Genomic DNA, 19,831 nt, shown 5'->3' with positions numbered 1-19,831 from the left:
TCACGGTCTAGTCTGATGTGAACTTCAGATGGTATCAAAAGAAGAACATGCTCTCAGGGAAATATGTACCATGATGTCCTAAAATACAAACATCTGTATACAGTAATGAACTACACACTGGCTGGGACCAGCTGCTTATTTCCTCACAGTCTGTCTCTTCCCCCTCGTCAAAAAACATGGAAAACCCTGTTTACTGTGAAATACCCCCACATACATATGCAGTGACTGTGAGAAGACAACACAATATCCTTCAACAAATGTCCTGTTCTTTCCCCTGAGTGCTGAACTTGGCCAATGTCTTTATTCTTTAATTAGCTCTCTAGGAGTGACCGGCTGACCTGATGTAGGTTTTATTCCCTCGATTACTCCAACACACACAGATACAAATCCACACTCACTGTCTCTGCTGCTCTCTACTGTATTCAATACTAACATGACCTCAATGTCAGACTCACCCCGCTGCTGTCTCTGCACATATTTACCTGCAAGGATACATATTTATGATTCCCAGGTCTGATCTAGTTGTTGGACATTATGGGTTTGCACGCATGTTAGTAACTTTTCTATGAAAAGATTTGCAACACTGTCAAATGACTTCAAGTTTACACTTCTTGTAAAGAAAATATTTCTATCTCATTTTAATAATTCATTTGACAGAGACAACGATCCTTCATTAACAGAAAGAAAAGAGCTGTAAAGGAGCCAGAGTTAACCCAGATGTTAAAAAGGCATCTTAAAAACACATAAAATAAGATGATAAATAAGCAGAAAATAGTACACCTATACGTACGTACCACCTATAAATAATGTGCCATTGTTCTTGCAGTACACACACACACACGCATGATTAAAAACAAATAGCTTCTTTCAGTAGTTAAATTACAATGCAGAAGCATTCCTCTGTGAATGTATTAAAGTACAGTAAAGAAACCACCTGCATATCATTTGGTTATGTTTCATTTATTATCCCTATAAGCGGCCGGCCACAGCACAACCTCCGAAGCTTTGATGTTGTGTAATTATCTCTCAAAAGTGTACAAAGTTAAAAAGCTTGAAAATATGCTATTATCAACTGTAAATGCATATATATATATATATATATATATATATATATATATATATGGATGCATAATTATCAAATTTAAGGCATATGGAGAAAGTGTCTTAAGTTGCAAAAAGAAACTGAAAGAGGAGTAAAAAAATAATGAGCTCACAGTGATTCTTCTTCTTTTCTTTCTTAAATAACATCATATATATATCATATATGACATAGATATTTTCATCTTGCCTTCAGGGAATCTGAGATCACATGCTACTAATTCTCTAAGAACATTATTTATGGAAATACTATACTATATATTATATAATATATATGCTCATCCCATCCAATTGATTGTTATTCCTCCTGGCAGTTCTAGGGTCAAAATAGTGCGCATGACAGTGATTTTGACTGAGTGTGCGAGCATGTGTGTCGTTATAACATTATTTTAGCAAACAGATTTTATATTATCACACTGGGAGACATTAGCAGCCACCCTTGCGGGCTCGCCAGTCGCTATCGGCTGATTTATAACACATATCACAGCTAATTCCACTGACTTCCGCCCCGCGCCGCTCCATCTGCAATGCTGATCGATCTGCCCTTTGTATCTCCATAAGCCAGCCTGCCGTACACTAATAGAGGAGGTATAAAGTTACTTTGTGACCTTAATAAAAGCTTCACTTTGTACTTTAGCTTTCTGCCACCTCCTGAATCAAGTGGCACATAGACATAAAAGCAAACATCCCAACTTGTTCTGGACACTGTAAATCTGTTCAGCATCCAGATCCACTCCTTCTATCCCTGCTGCTTTCACATTCTGTTTGCCGTGCATGATGCTGTGACACAAGTTGTCACATAAAAATGCCAGGCCTCTTCTATCTCAGCGGTGTGACAGAGAGGGCGAGAAAGCACACAAGTGGAAGCAGGAGGGAACCATTTAGTGTGTAAAAAAAGAGAGGTACGTTTGGGAGGTTACTATAATAAAAGAGTCAGTTTGAGTATTTTTCAATTGCTGTGCTGAAAATGTTGCAAAATCTTTCCTTGGAAGGAAAGAAATATTCTGCCTTCACAAAAGGTCCAAAGCCAAAGGTCATTTAGTTTCAACAATAGAATTTTTCAGCACAACGCACTGCAGGGAACAGCCTAGACAGACTTGAAAAAAGCTCACTGAAGGTCTTAATATTTAGTAACGGTTTTGAAAATTTAGTAATTAGCAAGTCCCACCACTGGGCCCTTCAACAAAGCAATAATAGTTAAACTTATTTCTTTGGCACTTCCCTCATTCCCAAAGCACAACAAAGCGTTTAGGTTGTATTCACAGCTGACTTTTTGGAGAACTTTGTTCTCGCTGTTTCACAATGCAAAGCCGGTACTGTGGCTCCATTTGAGAATGAAAGTTTGATGAAGCACTTTCTCTTCCTTTACAAATGATTCACTACAGTCCCAGTGCAGAAATACAGTAATTCACAATCAGAACAGGGCATGTCAGTGCAGCTAATAAAGTCAGGAGCGTGTATCCCATGTGTGTTCAGTGACAGCCAGCTGGACATTTGTTTAGCGGCGCGACACGACAATGCTCGCCAGAGCTGAATGTGAAGACTTTATGGAAAAACAGTTTATTTCTGCAAGGTTAACGTGGGGAATACTGAATCACTGAGCATGTGTTTGTTTTTCCACTTTTATTATTAAAAGAGATATTTTAATTGGGCTTGGGACCTAGACTGTAGAAAATCTAAATCAGTCAATTTTGGATTTTGAGCTCATAATTAATGCCCAAAGTGGTAGTTTTTTAAACAGTAATCTAGGAGATAAAAGCAAATAAAACACCATATTAACACCATTTTTGCTACATTTGATCCTCCTCCTCATTTTGCTTCAACGTCGTGACATGTTCTCCTATTTTACTGTCTCCCATGGTTTAGTTAAGGACAGGGAGACAGACAGAAGGAGACCGAGGCCTCTAGTTTGAGGGTGGTTCAGTTTTAATGTTAACTGGTAGTGCAAAAGGTCAGTTCACAGCTTTGACACACAGCAGTGTAAACGGTGCAGCTGGCTCTAAAAAGGCAGAAATTGCAGCTTGTCAGTGTACTAGCTAAACACTTAACACTACTGTTTTCTTCAGTGTTCTTATAGTTGGTCGAGTAGGAACTATTAGAGGAAAACCACCTGAAAAATGTTCCAATCCTGAGCCAGAAGAGACATCTTGTGGAGTGTATGAAAAACTTCATAGGCCTCTAGTTTTTGGTTACGTACACACAGAGAAACACAGAACGGTACATAGATTTGTTAAATGGTTTTTAGCAGTTGTGTCCCAATTCCATACTACATATTAATTTTATCTTTGTTTTCAGTGCATTCACACTTGGAAACTGACAAAAGTACGTAACTCAAAGATGTCAGCATGCAAACTAAATTTGCTTGATTTTTGAAAGCAGTTGATGGACGCTATTGTCCCACAATTCAATGTGCAACTGAAATGTGGGAGCTAAAATTATAAGTAATTAAGGATGATGGATAGCAAAAGAATAACAAATAATTTGGTTGGAATAAAAACATTTTGCTTTGTTTGTGCAGTTTTCAGATTTGTCACCAGAAACATCAGAAATTGGTGGACTGAACAGGTACTTTAATTTGTTGCACTGTAATAGCTGTGATGATTAGTAAATAGTGCATAATTAGTAGTATAAGTATACAGTGAGGTACTGGGGCAGTGTTTAGCCAGTGTGTTCCATCTCACTGAGTTAGTACAGTGATGGCATTGTGGGTAAAGAACACCTACTGATAACCGATTACCAGTATATAACTATACATGTGTGTGTGCTCTTTAACTTCTTTCTTTGCAAAGTTACATTTTATATTTTACACCTTCGGAGTGGGGACATTATTTGAGCGTTTTGGCAGATCCTCAGTCCTCATCTCTCCAAAGGGCTTTTTGGGTGTTAAGGTGGGATTTCAGGGTCAGACTGGAGCTTGAGCATGCTCTTAGTAAATCACTGCAACTGCAAACCGTATTGAGAAAAAGACACTGAATGTCTAAGTTTGTGTGTTTGTACTGTCCGTTGTGCATGCCATTATGTGTGTGTGTGTGTGTGTGAGGTTGAGCTCTGGTGACATGGAAAATGCTAGACTTTGACATGGAAGCTTGTCGGCATCCATCAGGATCACTGCCATCATCTCCTCGCTGCCTCCCGCCCCTGCACCTCCTCTCCTCTCCTAAAGATATGGCAGTTGTACTCTGGAGATACTACCTCCTATGTGCGAAGGAGTGCAAACACACATACACTTATCTGCCTCCACCCCTCCGTCACTCGCTCCATCACTCATCCACGGGCTCCTCTTTTCTCTCAGTAACAAGCTGACAACAGACAAACGGACGTCAGGCAGACCTACAGTACATCATGACATCTCCTGACAGATGGATTCAACCTATTGCCGACACGACCAGAGCTGGAAGATGGACGAACTCCTACATGCTCACTCTCAGCCTGAAGCAAAGCATTGTGGGGCTGCAACCCTGAAATAGTTTCTCCACTCTTGGCCAGGCACAAACAGCCCTGCAGTAAACCAAAAAAAAGAAAAATAATGGCTCCATTATTGGCTATGTTTCTGCAGCACATGATTATCTTTTTATAGCCAGCAGTGTTTATGTACACACATAAACACAACCACCCACGCTCACACTTACACTCTCACACACACACACACACACACACACTCATATACACATTCTAACAAACTATATGCAATAAGAAACATATTATATGCAGATTAGGGAGCACTGATAAGAAATCATAAGGAATGTCCATTTAATGAATCGATTAAATTGAGACAAATTATTTCAGCATTTTTCATCATTTTCAGCTGGTAATATTAATATATGATATATGAGCTTGCAGGTTTTAGTTCTCTCTCAGTTGACTCCATTTTCATGATTCAAACGCAACACAAAAGAGGTAATGACTAAGCAGCATGATTCACATTTCATATTTATTTATTCCTACTGATTCTATAAATGCAGCGGTACATGATTGTTTTTCTAGGAGAGTTGCTGCGATTACCATTTGTTGGAATTGAAGCTATTTAATCCCGTTCTCTCCCTGCATTGTGAGTAGGCTGCAGGAATCTTACCTCTTGAATCAACACATCACCCAAATTTTATGCAAGATTATTTTCGGTGTGAGTGTTCTTGGTTGCAGTTGTGACCAGCAGAGACAAAACTGTTCAATAAGACCCAATTACATTTTTAAAACTATGATGGTATGTCCAAAAGGCAACAAATGCATGCATGCATTGCTTTCCCCCCCAGTTTCATTCTTGATACTAGTAACTGAGGAACCAAATAAAATTTCAAATCCTGCACATGATGGCAAAATGGCTTAATTTCTTTGCCATCATTCTTATCCATAGTAATAACATTGTACTCACCACGGTAATCTTTGACATCTGGGAATGAGGCAAATGAATTAAAAGGAAGTCTTAAGTGGACCATGTTGAATTGTGGGATGCTAATAACTCTAAATTGTCATAATAGGTGTTAAGTGCACTACATCTTTGCATTTTTCAGACGTGGGACACACTTGCCTATACCTGGCGGTGTGATAATGTGCATTTCAGCTCTCAACTGCATGTATGGGTATTGGGACAGACCCAAACTGTTATTTGTAAACATCCATCACAGTTTACAGACTGGCTTTCCGGTTCAACTCTGACCTACTATACTTGCCGTAGTTGTGCGCACACAGTTTTCTTGTTCAGTGACAGGGTTATAACAGACCCTCCTGCAGATGAAGTGGGTTAGATGATCTGGCTAAACTGCAATAAACTAGAAGGATCCTTTCAAGCTTAGTTAATGGGGGTTCTGGTCATGAGTGCATTTACTCACTTCACCATCTTCAACAGCAAATGGAGGTTGCTGGTGATGTGTCACTTTTAGCCACAAACACAGCAGCAGCTACTATTTTAAGAGCTTTACATATTAAAATCAAAATTGCAGTCCCACCATGTTGTTACAATAAGCTAAAACACACATTTCAACAGGCGATTTCTGGCGTTCAGGTAAGATTTAATTGTCAGTAATTGGAAAAAGGCAGCCTAATAGGACAATTACAGGGCCTCTAGTTGAAGATGTAGAAATGGCCATTAGCTGAGTGTCAGTGACAGTGACCTTGACCAGATTTCAAAACGGCAAAGCATTAAATATTCATGAACACTTAAGGGAGGAGGAGGAGGAGGTGCATGAGGAAGCTGCTGTATGTAGAGATTGTGAGTGAACCCTGTATTTGTTACATGTTTGTGAAACATCTGTGTGTGGGTGCTTTTATTCATTTATATGTACATACATTACACATGTGTAATCAAGTCCGGCTCTTCTGAAAGCACGCCGACAGAGGACTGCTTCTTGTTAGTTAGAGTGGGAGACAGACATGTCTGAGTTCGGGGCGCCGCTGCCATTTCAGAGTGAAGCGCACTACAGTGAAAACATACATCAGCAGGCTGGTATAGCTCCCAGGTAGCACTGGGACTCCAGACCTGCTTAATATTGCAGACACAGCTTGTCTTCAGTTATTCTCTCTTTTCTATTCTCCCTCTCTGTCTCTTTCAATCTCTCTCCCTCTTTCTCTGTTTCTCTATTCTTCTTTTCTCAGCAATCCTTTATGTAAATATGTATTTTACTCTGCGTCTTCCTCTTTTTACTATCACATTCATTGTCCTTTGCTCTCTTCATGCGTGCTGAAACCCTCCGCTGTGCCAGAGTTCGGTCACTGATTCCCCAAGGTAGGCATGGAAAATTGCAGGGTCTCTTTGGCCAGTTTAAAACTTTCCCCTGATTTTTTCTCCTTATAAGAATCAATAGTACTTGTCTGTGCTCTCTTTTTGTATTTGTTCAGAGTTCTCCATCCTGCAGGAGGGGGCAATGCAAACTCAGTCAGAGTTTTGGAGGGAAAAGGAGGGTTCATTTGCATACATTTGCATCCTATTAACACATCAAACCTGCTGACTTGAAAGGGATGCCTTGATTAGGAACACCACCAAATTACTGTATGTCTACTTCCTCCCTCCTCTCTTCCCCTTGTCCTCTCACTATCTCCTCAGCTGAGTCTCCTCTGCTTCACCACTGAGTTTTGTTACTGTACACTACACCTCCTGTGGGTTTATGTGTATGTGTGCATCATTATAGAGAATAATGCTATACGAATAATCCCTCAACCTTTGATGTGCCAAACACTTATATATATATACACACACACTTCCTATCTGTCTCTTGCCTTCTCTCTTTTTCTGCCTCTTGCTTTTGTTCTTCACCATAAGGTCATGACTCCTGGTGAAGCATCACAGACAGGTTTGGAAGAGCTGTGGAAACATTTTAAATCTGTTTATGTGTGTCTCCAAGCACACCTACAAATTGCTTATGCACATGACCAAATGTACTGCAACGTAGTATGTTAAGAGCCCCCTAAAGATGAGCTGACTGTCAGCTGACTGTGTGGGTGTTGGAATATAAATGTGCTCCCATATCTCCGCTCACCGATTTACATCTCTGATTTATGTAATGAAATACTTCCTGGCTGTCACTCACTTCAAAAGCACAGGAGAAAGTAAAATTATCTTCTGCTTTCACTGTGTTTGATATCATGGAAATATTCCTGTTTTTTAATGCTGGACTCAGCTAGATGGAGCAAAACATCTAAGACAGTCCACGATTCATTGCATTATCTTGAAAAAGAGCATCATGGAAATCTTAAAACCACATTAAGATTGGTAAATATTTTGATTTTACATTGTTATTTTCTCTTGGCACTTGACCTGCCGGTGGGACAGTCAAAATTCATGCTGAGCAGCCAAATATTGTGCAGAGTCATATAACTTTATTTTCAATCGAGAATATTGAGATTAGATGTAGTCTTGGGTTTAAATATTTCACTCACTGTAAACATCATATAGCTTCTTTGTGCAGTAAAACCATCAACATGGTGGACTTTTTCTCAAACCTTGAAGGGAAGAAAGGGAGACGTGCATGTTATGGTGTTACTGGTATACTGCTAATTCGGCAACATTACTCAGCAAGTTCGCACTGTATTCAATCAAGGATCTTCATCAGGAGGTCTACATCGAAGATAATCTTCAATAAGAAATGACTGCTGGATTTAGCTTCCTTTTACAAAAAGTGCACTTATTTAAGTTAACATACTTGAATAGTTGCTTTGTTCGGTCGCTTAGTTTCCAAAAACAACTTTTCCTGTGAAAAAGTAAAAATGCTAATGTGCGTTGTTGTCCATCGAAGGCTTCTGTCTCGATACAACAAAATGTTGGCTTACATAATACTGTTTGTTCTGTAGTTGCATCCAACTTTTTATTTAAATGCAAATAGAGTTTTTATTCTTTGATGGCCGCTGTTGGTGTTATGCAAAATAGACTTTTACTGCAAATCATTAATGCAATCATGAAAATTAAAATAGCAATAAGTCCAAGAATTGAAAGACTTAGTCTTCTTCCTGTATTTTACATGACTGCTTTAGGATATTCTTTATCAAACTGTCTTTAAAAACCTGCAGTTGGCATCGTCAGGGTCCAATTGCCACAGGCTGCAAGGGTTATTCACAGGAAAACGTCATTGTGATTAATGATCATAATTAGTCAAAGTACTTTTATTCAAAACAGTGTTGAATTTGACAATTATTTAAAGCTTTCAAGGATTACCGGCTGCACTGCACATCCCAATTCTCTATTCATACCATGTGTGTTGTTGCACCTACATACAGAATCCAACAACAGACAACAGCTTCTGGTCTTATAGTTTAAATTCTCACGTCAGCTTTGCTATATTCAGTCACAATATTACTTTTTGAGCACATTATGTTTGCCATAAAGAGACTGTGTGTGCATGGAAGAATGCTCACACTGTATATGTGAATGTTTGCCAAAGAGCCTTAATTGGATACTCTGCGCTGTTTATCAAACCGAGTGAGCTAATGCAATTGCACAATTAAACTTGTTAAATCTTGCTAATTAAAACTAACAAAGACGTCAATACAAATCAATTGCAAGTTGAGAAGTTGGAGAGCCTAGGAAATGGCATTGAGTGGTTGGCTTGAGAAAACTCACAATTATAGGAAATCACACACTAATGAGATAATAACACTAGTTCACCTCTGCATGGAGAGCACAAAGATGCATACACAGTCATGCACATACAGCTATTATACTCTAATATGTTGAAACAGCATACTTACATTTAAAAAAATGAAAGCCCAAATCTGCTATAGGTGCACAGTGATGGTACACTGCCCAACAGAAGGTCCACATAATCACATTTCATTTCATTTCAATTTCATTTGTTTTCATTTCAGATGTAGCTGAGATGGCTGAAAGAAGAGAAATGATTAAAAAATAATGTCTGATTCCTCAATACTGCACTGACTGCATTAACACCCTGACTGAGCTGTCGAGAGATCATTAAGCCTCAAATGTGCGCTAATTAAATCAGCACACAGTGACATACTGACGTTTGGCCACCATCGCTCACACTCAACTTCTCTCAGTCACCATGTCACTAAGAAAAGCACTCTGACCGCCTGTTTCCTGGTTTATATTCGTCTTCCTCCTTGGCTCCCTCCCAGCATCTGTTTTCCATTCCCAGGCACGCTGAGTGCTCCTCTTGGCATCTTGGAGGATTCACTTGCCGAAAGCAGCGCGTTCTAGCCACAATATGTGGTCTCTTATCTGTTTAATTTTCTCCCACCTCGAAAAGCATGCCACGGCATCAGCCTTGTTTATTACTGTCAGAGAGACACCAGTCGAACTCCCACTGGTGTGCCATTATTATCGCACAGATGGCGATGAGGGTTGTGAGAGATAGACGGAGCAACAGAGATGAAGAGAAAGAAAACAGAGAGGGGAGGGGACACAGGACGAACAAGAGAGAATGAGAGGTATTTTCCATTTTAACAGCAACCAGATGGTTTTCTAAATGTAGGCAGGAGTAGATCACATGTTTGTTCCTGTTATGACAACACGCCTTTAAGCTGCTCTGTTTACAGATAGATATTTATAGTGAGCATCTGACACACCTTGATCCCAGAAGCTTTCTCTTGACAAGGTAAAAATATTTGTGACATTCTTTTGTTTTTATTTACAGATTGCTAAACGTGTGTGCACAGATCGCCTGACACACGGATCGGGTTACATTTGCGTATGTTTTGAGACTCTTTTCATGGTCTCCAGCGCCACACAGATCCACTAATGCATGCTGCGTTTAAGTGCTGGTGGAAAACTGGGACATCCGGGCTTTCGGTGTGTCATTTCAAAGTGGAAAAGACTAAATAGACAGAATAGCTCGTCACCTCTCGATTAGAACACATTCATTTACCAACTATAGACTCCATACAGTAGCCTGTATATTTTAATGTATGGTTTAAATAAGCTACTGCTAGGTGGTGGACTTGTTCTTCTGCAGTCCAGATAAAAAGTGGATGCCGGCTGAACCGAAACCCTTACCACTGAGGGGGAGACTTTCTCTCCATGAATCCCTGCCGCCAGAAACAATAGTGCACAGAGTGCAATGACCCCTCCATATATTCCTTGACTCTTGCTATGTTCACTGCTTGGATGTCGGGGGTCTCTTGGGGTGACAGACACTCACATGTGTGTGTTTTTTTGTGAGTGGCTGCACATGTCCTTCCCAAAGCCCAGAGGAGACACTTCAGGACCTTGGAGAGTGACATTTTCTTGACTCAGGGAAAACTACTCTAGTTTAAGCCTCAACATTACGACTGCATCCAGTCAACACTGATTTGGTGCTTTGCCTGTAGAAAGATGTCTTGACATGCCTGTTGATGTGCATCTTGTTTCATTTTCCATTTTGTAAAAATGATATTAGTATATGTACCGTATACAATATTTCATAGTATATTAATAATCTGTATGAGGCACTGGGACTCAGTCTTTCAATCCCTGATGCTTCAGGTGCCTGTTTTTTTTTTTAATCTCCTTGTTTACTGGCAGCTTAGATGTGTGTTATTGCTGCTATGTTTTCAATTTCATGCATGCTTCTTGTTAATTGGCTTGTCAGTGTGTGTATGTGTGTACGAGCGGGGAAGGTAATGTTATGTATTCCACTGAGCAGCCACTCTCTGCACCTATGAGGCCCAAGTCAATCTGGTGTCGCTGGTCCGTGGCTGAACGCCCGAGGTCACCCAAGAAAGGAAAGACTGGAGTCCAGAGAGACAGGAGGGCAGAGGAAGAGGATTGTGAGTGAGGAAAGGAGGATTACACTCCAGAAAGAAATGGTTTGTCTACTGCACAACCACCCCCCCCCCCACCCCAAGCTTGCTCCTTCCCTTGTGCCAACAAACACAGGAACCATTGTTACCAAGTGATTGACTTTTCACACTTAGAGTACCATTCGCATCTTCCTAAAGCCAGCCCACTTTTGTGTCCTTATTGTGGTGGAAAGACTTGCAATTCAGCCACAGTTTGATTGTGATTAATTTGATCCTCTTAGCTTGTTGTGCGTCCTTTAACTCTGTTAAGCTTTGTTTAAAATCTCATCTTTTATTTCCTGAAGTAGGCTTGTTGTCAACAATATTTTGTTTCTACAAGTCTTCCAAGTGAAGACTCCATTCATGCTTGTCACAGAAATTAGCTGGAGGGCAGCAGAAAGGAGAAATATCACAGCTAATGTTACGAGTTTTGTTTAGGTTATCTGTGTTTTTCTTGCTATCTAAATCATTACACTTGCCTTTCATAATGGCCTAGCTCTTTCTAGTTCTTTTAAAACAAGTTGAGTTTTATCTCCTTTCAATTGAGTCGCCAGGAGACAATATTTCTAAAAATGTGCCACTCGTAGGCGGAAGTCCCTATCACCCTTGGTGGATGATGTAAAAGAAGAGGAAGGGGGACGAATGTTGTCTGAAGCCTTTCATAGAAGCTCTCAATCATGAAGCAAGAGGAAAAGAATACTTTTTTCTTACATTGCTGTATCATTTCTATCACAAATATCCTCGAGTCGTTAATTAATTCAATTCAAGACCTGTGTGCAATGAGAGGGTGTATATTTTACCCACATTACTCACATCAAGCCTTAAAGCACTATCCTTCCTTCACAATTTAGGTTTTGAAAAACATGTTAGTGCTGGAGCTGCAGGAAGACTTAATTTCCTCCTGAAAACAGACCCTCAGTTGCAGAGAGAGGTCAGGTCTACGACCTGCAGCACAGTCTGGGCCAACGTCTTAGCTTCCAGCACACAAACTGTGCCAGGTTTGTGTGTGTGTTGTATATCTGTTCCTTCCCTCTAGAGAGCGTCTGTGTCAAACCCCGGTCTCATTGGTGGGGGCTTTGTAGGGATCTCTTCCAAACCCCAGCTACCTCCACCTGCCAGGTGAGATTGCCTTTCTATTGCTCTGGAATAGCTTCTCGACAGAGGGCAATGAGATGGGCTTAGCTAGCCCTTGATGCTAACTATACTGAGGCAGACCCTTTCTGCCCGGTCACACCAGCATGAGGAAATAAATAATCAGCGGGCCGGAAATCGAATCCACTGCACCTCCGAAGACAGAATAAATGAACAGCGGCCAGTAAGAAGAGGTAAAGCTAAATCTCCAGCTCCTTTGGCTCAACCGAGTGACAGAGACAATTAGGAAACAGTGGATTTGTTATTCAGAGAGCCACCGCAAAACGCAGACTATTAAAGTAAGAGTATAAAGGCAAATAGGGAAGGGAAAATATTTAAGGAGACATAATTTAAACCAGTAATTACACTAAAACTATGATTAGAGTTTTTGTTCTTTTTGGAAAAACCCTGCTAAGCTGAGAAAGTAGTTAATCAAATTCAGCATCACATACTTTTATAACCGAATGCCTTGGCCTCCTGCCATGTTCTGAAAATATTATCTTAGCACACTGACTAATTTACTGGTTAGCTGAGCACTAATGATTGAATGCCTGACTATGTTGCCCAAAGCAGTGAGCACTAGTGTGTGTGTGTGTGTGTGTGTGTGTGTGTGTGTGTGTGTGTGCGGGCCTTATGACTCACGCTGAATCCCTCCCCTCTCTGCATCTGTCCCCGTGGGTTGACAAACACAACCATCGCACACAGACAGCGTTAAACAGCGCTCTGGGGGACAATTGGCGCTTACTTTACAACTGGTCGGGAATGGCACTTGATACTTGAGTTATGACTCTTTGGAGAAAATCACTGCAAAAAGGATCAAGTTTCATCTCACAAATAAAAATGATTAATTCTGTGACAAATAATGCCACAAACCGGCTTAATTTATCCCCATTAAACGTCCGGATTGATCACACTTTTACAACCTGATTTGTCTCAATTTGTTGTGAACACAAATTGAATCAGATTACGCATTGATCCTGTGCCTGGGGTGAAATTTGTCATTCTTTTGTTGATTAGGATAAATTTATGTCTAACAGCATGTCAGTTGAAGTGCGATGTATTTTCTTTTTTCTTTTATGGTGAATTCTTGTAATACAGTATTTACTGTCTCGTCTTTAGTCACTTCAAAGCTTCACTCAGAAAATACGTCCATCCATAAAATTATTAAATGACTGAATAATTACCTTAGTTTAAAGTCCCAAAGTAGAAAATATTATGCTTTTTAAACTCTAAATGATCTTTTCTAAGCAAAGTACTAAACACACTTCATAGTTTTACTGCACGATCATACCAGCTGTTATTCAAATTAAGAGCGGATGCCATATTGTTTGATGGTCCATATCTTTCCTTTAGAAAGCTCATTGCCACATGATGAAGCAGTAAGAGATCAACTCGCCCCAACACACACATTAATATGCACAGACAGTGTGTTCAAGGCCATCCCAGTGTACATCGCAAACCTTCAGTCTTTAACAGCTACACTTGTCCACAGATTACGTTGTCATAGCAACGGAGGCGAGCATTGGAGGAGGGCAGCAGCCCTTCCCCATCTCCGACTCCTCGTCCGCCTACACCTCCGTCTTTCTCTCTTGCTCTCTCTGTTTTCTGCCTCTCTTATCCTACTTCCCCTTCTCTCTTTCAACTGTCATCGCTGTTCTGAAAAAAAAAAAAAATAGAAAGCTAACAAAAAACATCTGTGCTGTTGAGGACTTCTGTTGCCTTTTGACTGGATTACAGCACATAATATGCTGAAAACTGAGAAAGACAGACGGAAGTGGATAACTTTTTTTAGTGCATTCACTTAAGCAACCAGTTGTCTTGAGAGAGTTCTGTTGCAGGAACCTAATTGTTGTACTGTCAGTCCACTTGTTCCAACAAAACAAAACAAAAAAGTATCTTGATTTATCACTTAAATCCAAATGATGTGTATTGCATCTGCGCCTCAGACTCTCACATTTGTCATTTGGTCATGTTGACAAGAGTAATCTGTGTAGACTATATGCACCTACATCCGTGCCAACTTGCATGCAGATCTGGATCTGTTTTAGAGTATATCAGGGACTATACCTTACTTATTATATACCTAAAATAAGTTTGTCTCCAAAATGACATTGTGCATAAGGGAGGAATCTGATTACTAGCCCTGCAGCATGCAAATGGATTTTATAGCAACCAGTTTTCTGTTCATGCCAATGCATTAACAAATCTCCTCTGTAAGCAGATTTCTTCTAGTAACCTGGTTTGTTGTGTTCCTGTAAACACAGTTAGTTTGTGTGCATACATCAATGTAATCTGTATTTACGTTCAAATGCATCACAGCATTTCTTGTGCTCAACTTTGACCATATATTTTCAATTTAGTGAGTCTCAATTATATTGCTGAGCCCAAACTCACCCCTCGTCATCATCCACACACACACACACACACACTTGCACATGCACACACACACACGGATGTATACTGGCACCCCAGGGGAGGCTCTTTGAAAAACAGGTCGGGTGGAAGTCCTGCGGTTAGCTTTTGGAAGAAGTTGTTCTGGGACTTAATTAGTAAAGGGCCCCACATTTGAACAGGCTAAGTGCCCATGAGGTCTACTCTCAAATCTGGGACAACTACGGCACACACACACACACACACACACACACATACGATGGCAATACCCATGCATTTATGCATACATACACACACACAGGTTATGCATACGAATACACACACAGCTGCACAGAGAAAATCCTTCCGTACAGTATATGAAGGAGTATAAGAGGCAGCTCCTATAGATATATACCAACTGCAAATAGAGAATGAAAGGAACACTTACTATCAAGAGCTTGGAACATGGCTCTGATGACTTTATAGCTAAAGTTAGCTTGAATTCATAGCAGTTGCTATGGATTCTAATGGTGAAGCAGAAAAACATCAGAATTTCCATAGAAACACGCTTCACAGCTGTTGATCCGTATGTTCGCCAAACATTTATTGACTAATACGTTGCTAAACATGTTACTTCCAGCACAGCTTCAGGATGGCATCTTAGTGGAGAAACTATGACAGTTTGAACATACAGATGAAGAAGGGCATTATGCTGTGTTTCGAAAACCTTCTATGTAATGGCTTTCTTTCCATGACTCGAGGTCACCACTGAAATCCACTGCAATTGTTGTGAAAACAAGCAGAATAAAGCTGCCGTACTCCCTGAAGGTGCAAGCTACAAACCACCCTACAAACCCACAGTGGGTGCGGTGACTGAATGATATTCAAAAGAGCAAGAAGATATAGAAAACATACAATGTAGCAGGGGAGAGGATTTTACTGAATAATAAAATCAACAATAACAGCAGGTCAGTCACTTACTTGCAGTGCTTGTGAGGCCCACTAAGCGTCTCGATGACAAAGCATTCGCCACCGTTCAGGCAGTAGGCCAAGTCCTTCTCATGACAGGGTTTGAAATGCTCCGAGTGCAGCGGAGGGACAGTTGGAGATGCTGCAGGACAAACAAAGAAACTCTTGTTAGTCATAATCAACCTCTAAATATATATTTATTCATGAATGCATTCACTCTCCAACGATCATGCTTGGTGACAGAGATAATTCATCTCCCTGTCTTCTAGCAGCCTATTACCCTTCAAACTTCATTATTGTCTCTTTACTCCACAATTCTGCAAATAAATCATCGTATCATCCTAAATTGCAGCAGAAAAAACATGTACAGCAAGTCAGTTTTCCAGCAGAGGCTACTTACTCTCCATACAAGGATCCATAACGAGTGTCTGCCACCGCCTCATAACATGCTGCACGTTGTGGATAATACCAAACACACTATTGTTTGTTTAGACCCTGCAATGTCACCAATAAAAAGATGGATGGAGGACGGGTAATAATCTGTCCTGCTGTGATTAATACTCTGTGGTCACAGTAGTGCTGTTGGAGAGCTTGACTTCTCCCAGCGATTTATCACAACATGCATGGCTGATTGTGGACAGTACACACTTCTGAGGGAATCTGCTCAGCGTACCTTAATGGATGATCTTATCATGGAAATTAATAAGTCAAGCACCAGTTGCTTAAGAGGAAATATGGAAAAACTAAAGTGACCTGATTAAAAACAGTCAAACCATGGTGCAGTTAATGGGCATCTTTGTGCTTGTTGAGGATAATTTATAAACCAAAACAACTAATGAAAATGTAGAGATTTCAGAGAGTTCATGGGCAGTCATCCATCAGCGGCGTTTTGAAAGGCTGAGATTCAGTATGTCGGGGGGCACGGCTTTCAGACGTGGGGAGAAATCAGATCTGCACCACAGTTGATGTTCTTATTAATACCACACCAGACTGCTGACTGTTTCCTTTGTGCTTACAAATGAAAAATTAGTCTGCCAAGGGCTTTCATTAGCCGATCCTCAGCCATGTTTTTTAAAGTAGCTGGATGAACAGTGATGAACCAGAACTGTATGCTTCAGTGACTGAGAATCAGTTGTACTCAACAGGATGCGGTTATTACCACTAGTGTACTGATTATTATTATTAGCTTTCTCAGGCAAAGTTGATTGCATATTTCGTGTTTGTAGAAATCTAATGCAAGGGTTGTGTTGCGTCTTTCTTTCACTCACTTCCAAACAAATGCACGCCGGCCAGAACAAGACCCTCATGCTGTCATCAGGGTATTTCTTGGTAATTCTCAGGATAAATCTTGGCTTGGGCTTTCATATTTTTGCTAACCGGGAGTGTCCCATACTAGGGACGAGAAGTCAGGACATCTTCGCCCTTTAGCCCACAGTTCTGTCTGGTATAGGTTTCCCAATGTTGTGGCAGTGCAACACTAAATCTAATCTAAGTGACACACTAGGAGCCGCATGATTTTCAAGTCAACTTTCAGGTTAAGCATTCACTTTTGGAGAGAACAATGTGAATGCTTGCGTCAAGACAATATTTTACTTTTACATGGTTTTATAGGTGGAATTGATCTGACATCTGACTGCATGGAGCTTTTGTCAGCTTGTCTTTCTGGTGACAGAGGCTGACTGACAGTGAAGGGTTATTCCCATTAAGGTGACCTTGAGCTTGACTGTGGAGCCCTAACCGGCTCTGAAAACATATGACAGTGTAAACCCTACAGACGCTTTAGATGGAGGTGAAGGCTACAGTGCAAGTTTTATATAAAATGTAGTGCATTAAAAAATATTATACATATTTGCTTTCATTGAATTCTTGACTATTAGCCTCGTTTCCCCCTCTGTTCTGGTACATGTGCAGTGGAGCTGATGAGTGACAGGGCAGGCTGTGTGGTCTGCGCGTCATGCTGTCTGTGCTCGCTCCAGACATTTCCAGAATCCTTGTAGCTGCCAGCTTTCTTAGAACTGTGTGAAACTGACAATTTATCATTTGAACGAGACAAAAGCCATCTTGTTTCTTACTGTAACAGCCACGGACGAATCGACACAATAGCAACGCAAGTGCACTGGGAGGCCAGATGCGCGTAGCATCATATTATTCACACACTAGATGGGAATTACAAAGTAAGCTTGGCATGACAAAACTACTGCATGAACATGGGTCCATGCAACGATCAACTGGCACCTCAACACAACCTCTTTAAAGCCTCACTTTGCAGTTCACATGCATTCACAAGGATATAATGAGATTAAATTCAATTTGAAGAAGAGTATTTTGCGTCTTCCTTAGCACTTGTGTGGAGCAACACCACTCGATTTTTTCTTCAAACATAAAGGATTTCCCTCCAGACATGATTTCATGCTTGGACTGGGCTGTGCTGTTTTCTTAGTCGTGGCGATAAGTGACAGGAGCGCCATTTATCGTCCTCTCCCTTTGTTTTTTGTTGACAGAGTTGTCACATTGCACTGTAGGTTGTTTAGCTTAACACTCGTCACCTGTCAGCTCAGACGCAATACGCACTCAAAGTCATTTTAGGAGTGAATGCCAGAAATCATTTCAGTCTGCTGAAAATATCACTGCAAGTTTGAAAACATTGCTCACAGGAAGGCACACGTCAATCATTGCAGAAGAAAACAGTCCAATTTACTCCTCCCTGCTGTGAAGAGAGAAGGAGGGAGAGACACTGCAAGGATCAATAAACCATCGGATAACACAACCCTCCTCTTCAATCTCTCTTTTCCTTCTATCGTCTTCCTCTCTCTCTTCTTACAGGAAGAAAATGAGGAAGGAATGAGGAATTTGTTGTTTTTCACCTTTGCATCAATGCACTGCTTGGTTGTAGTGGAGAAAAGGCAGCAGCCATTTACAGTATGTACACTTACAGTAGAGTACACTTAATAATTTAATGATGAACAAGATCAATCAGAGCCCTTTCTGAACTTCTATCAGTGACACTGATGTCTTTAGAAGGCTCACAAAGAGTATGCTAAAGAGATCAACACTGAGATGAATCCAATCACTAGTGGGTGCAGTCGATGCAGTATTCATGACTTAATTATTGTTCTTCCATTTTGCAAATCCAGATCAGTGGGGGAATATGCAGGCTGAATTTAAGCATTTGCAAATTCAAATTTGGAGACCAGGAAAATGCTTTCATACTACTAATTTGCGTTACCAAATATGTTTTGTTAGGTTTAAAATACTTGGTTATGGTTAGGAAATGTGTCCCATCAGCGACTTAAGTCCTACACTACGGGGGCTCCCCATAGACTTTTTCTGGTCGTTAGCGACCCAGGACTATATTTCACCCTGCCTAATTCTTTAATTTCATTCAGTTGATTACTCAACTCCCTGGTATGCCTCAAACGATTTGTTTTTAACAATGCTGTGGTGTCAAAATGAAAAAATCATAGAAAGCATTGTTTTTTCTCTAAAAACTTTACAGGGTCGTCAGAGACCCGAGGTTTGTACAGTACCACGTCATTTCCCCAGAATCACTTGTCACTTGTGTCCATAGAGCATGATGTACAGAACAGGAAGTGAAAGGCCACATGTTCTGCAATAAATACTACTAAAAATGCCATTGAATTACATGGTAAAAGGAGAAATCTAAATATAGAAAAATATAAAGAAAAGTAATAGTAATAATAACAATCTTTGTCTGCTATTTTCAACCATATTGAACTAATTACTATTTACTGATTGCCATGTGTCATAGGTTGGAGATTCCTTCTTAAGACATCTCATTGCTGTAGGTTTCTAGGCAGCTCCAGCTGTATAAATACATATTTCTCCTGCCCTGAGATTAGATAACAACGGGTCCCGAGGCATCTGGTCAGCAAATACTTTATTAAGCAAGTCAAATATTTCCCTTCAAAACTTATCTAGGCGAGGGCACCTACAGAACATTACTGCATGATCTGCAGCACCTCTCCACAATTCCTTCAACATACACTTGTTTGCAAAAGTAAAGACTATTTTCAATTGACCCTCCTCCTCTAAATTTGCG

At 40.4% G+C, this 19,831-nt stretch overlaps 1 protein-coding gene across 1 annotated transcript in view; it reads right to left on the bottom strand.

The window, feature by feature from the left end:
- LOC139294518 (pro-neuregulin-3, membrane-bound isoform) overlaps positions 1-19,831 on the bottom strand; it is a 293,581-nt gene that overhangs the window by 97,176 nt on the left and 176,574 nt on the right. The window contains exon 2 of the mRNA XM_070916428.1: positions 15,784-15,913. Within this exon, the coding sequence (XP_070772529.1) occupies positions 15,784-15,913 (130 nt within the window). The remainder of the gene's footprint in view (positions 1-15,783; positions 15,914-19,831) is intronic.

Source organism: Enoplosus armatus, chromosome 12, assembly GCF_043641665.1.
Source record: "Enoplosus armatus isolate fEnoArm2 chromosome 12, fEnoArm2.hap1, whole genome shotgun sequence".
Taxonomy (NCBI): domain Eukaryota; kingdom Metazoa; phylum Chordata; class Actinopteri; order Centrarchiformes; family Enoplosidae; genus Enoplosus; species Enoplosus armatus.
Note: the sequence above shows the minus strand (reverse complement) of the source record. Positions and strands in the feature narration are given on the sequence as shown.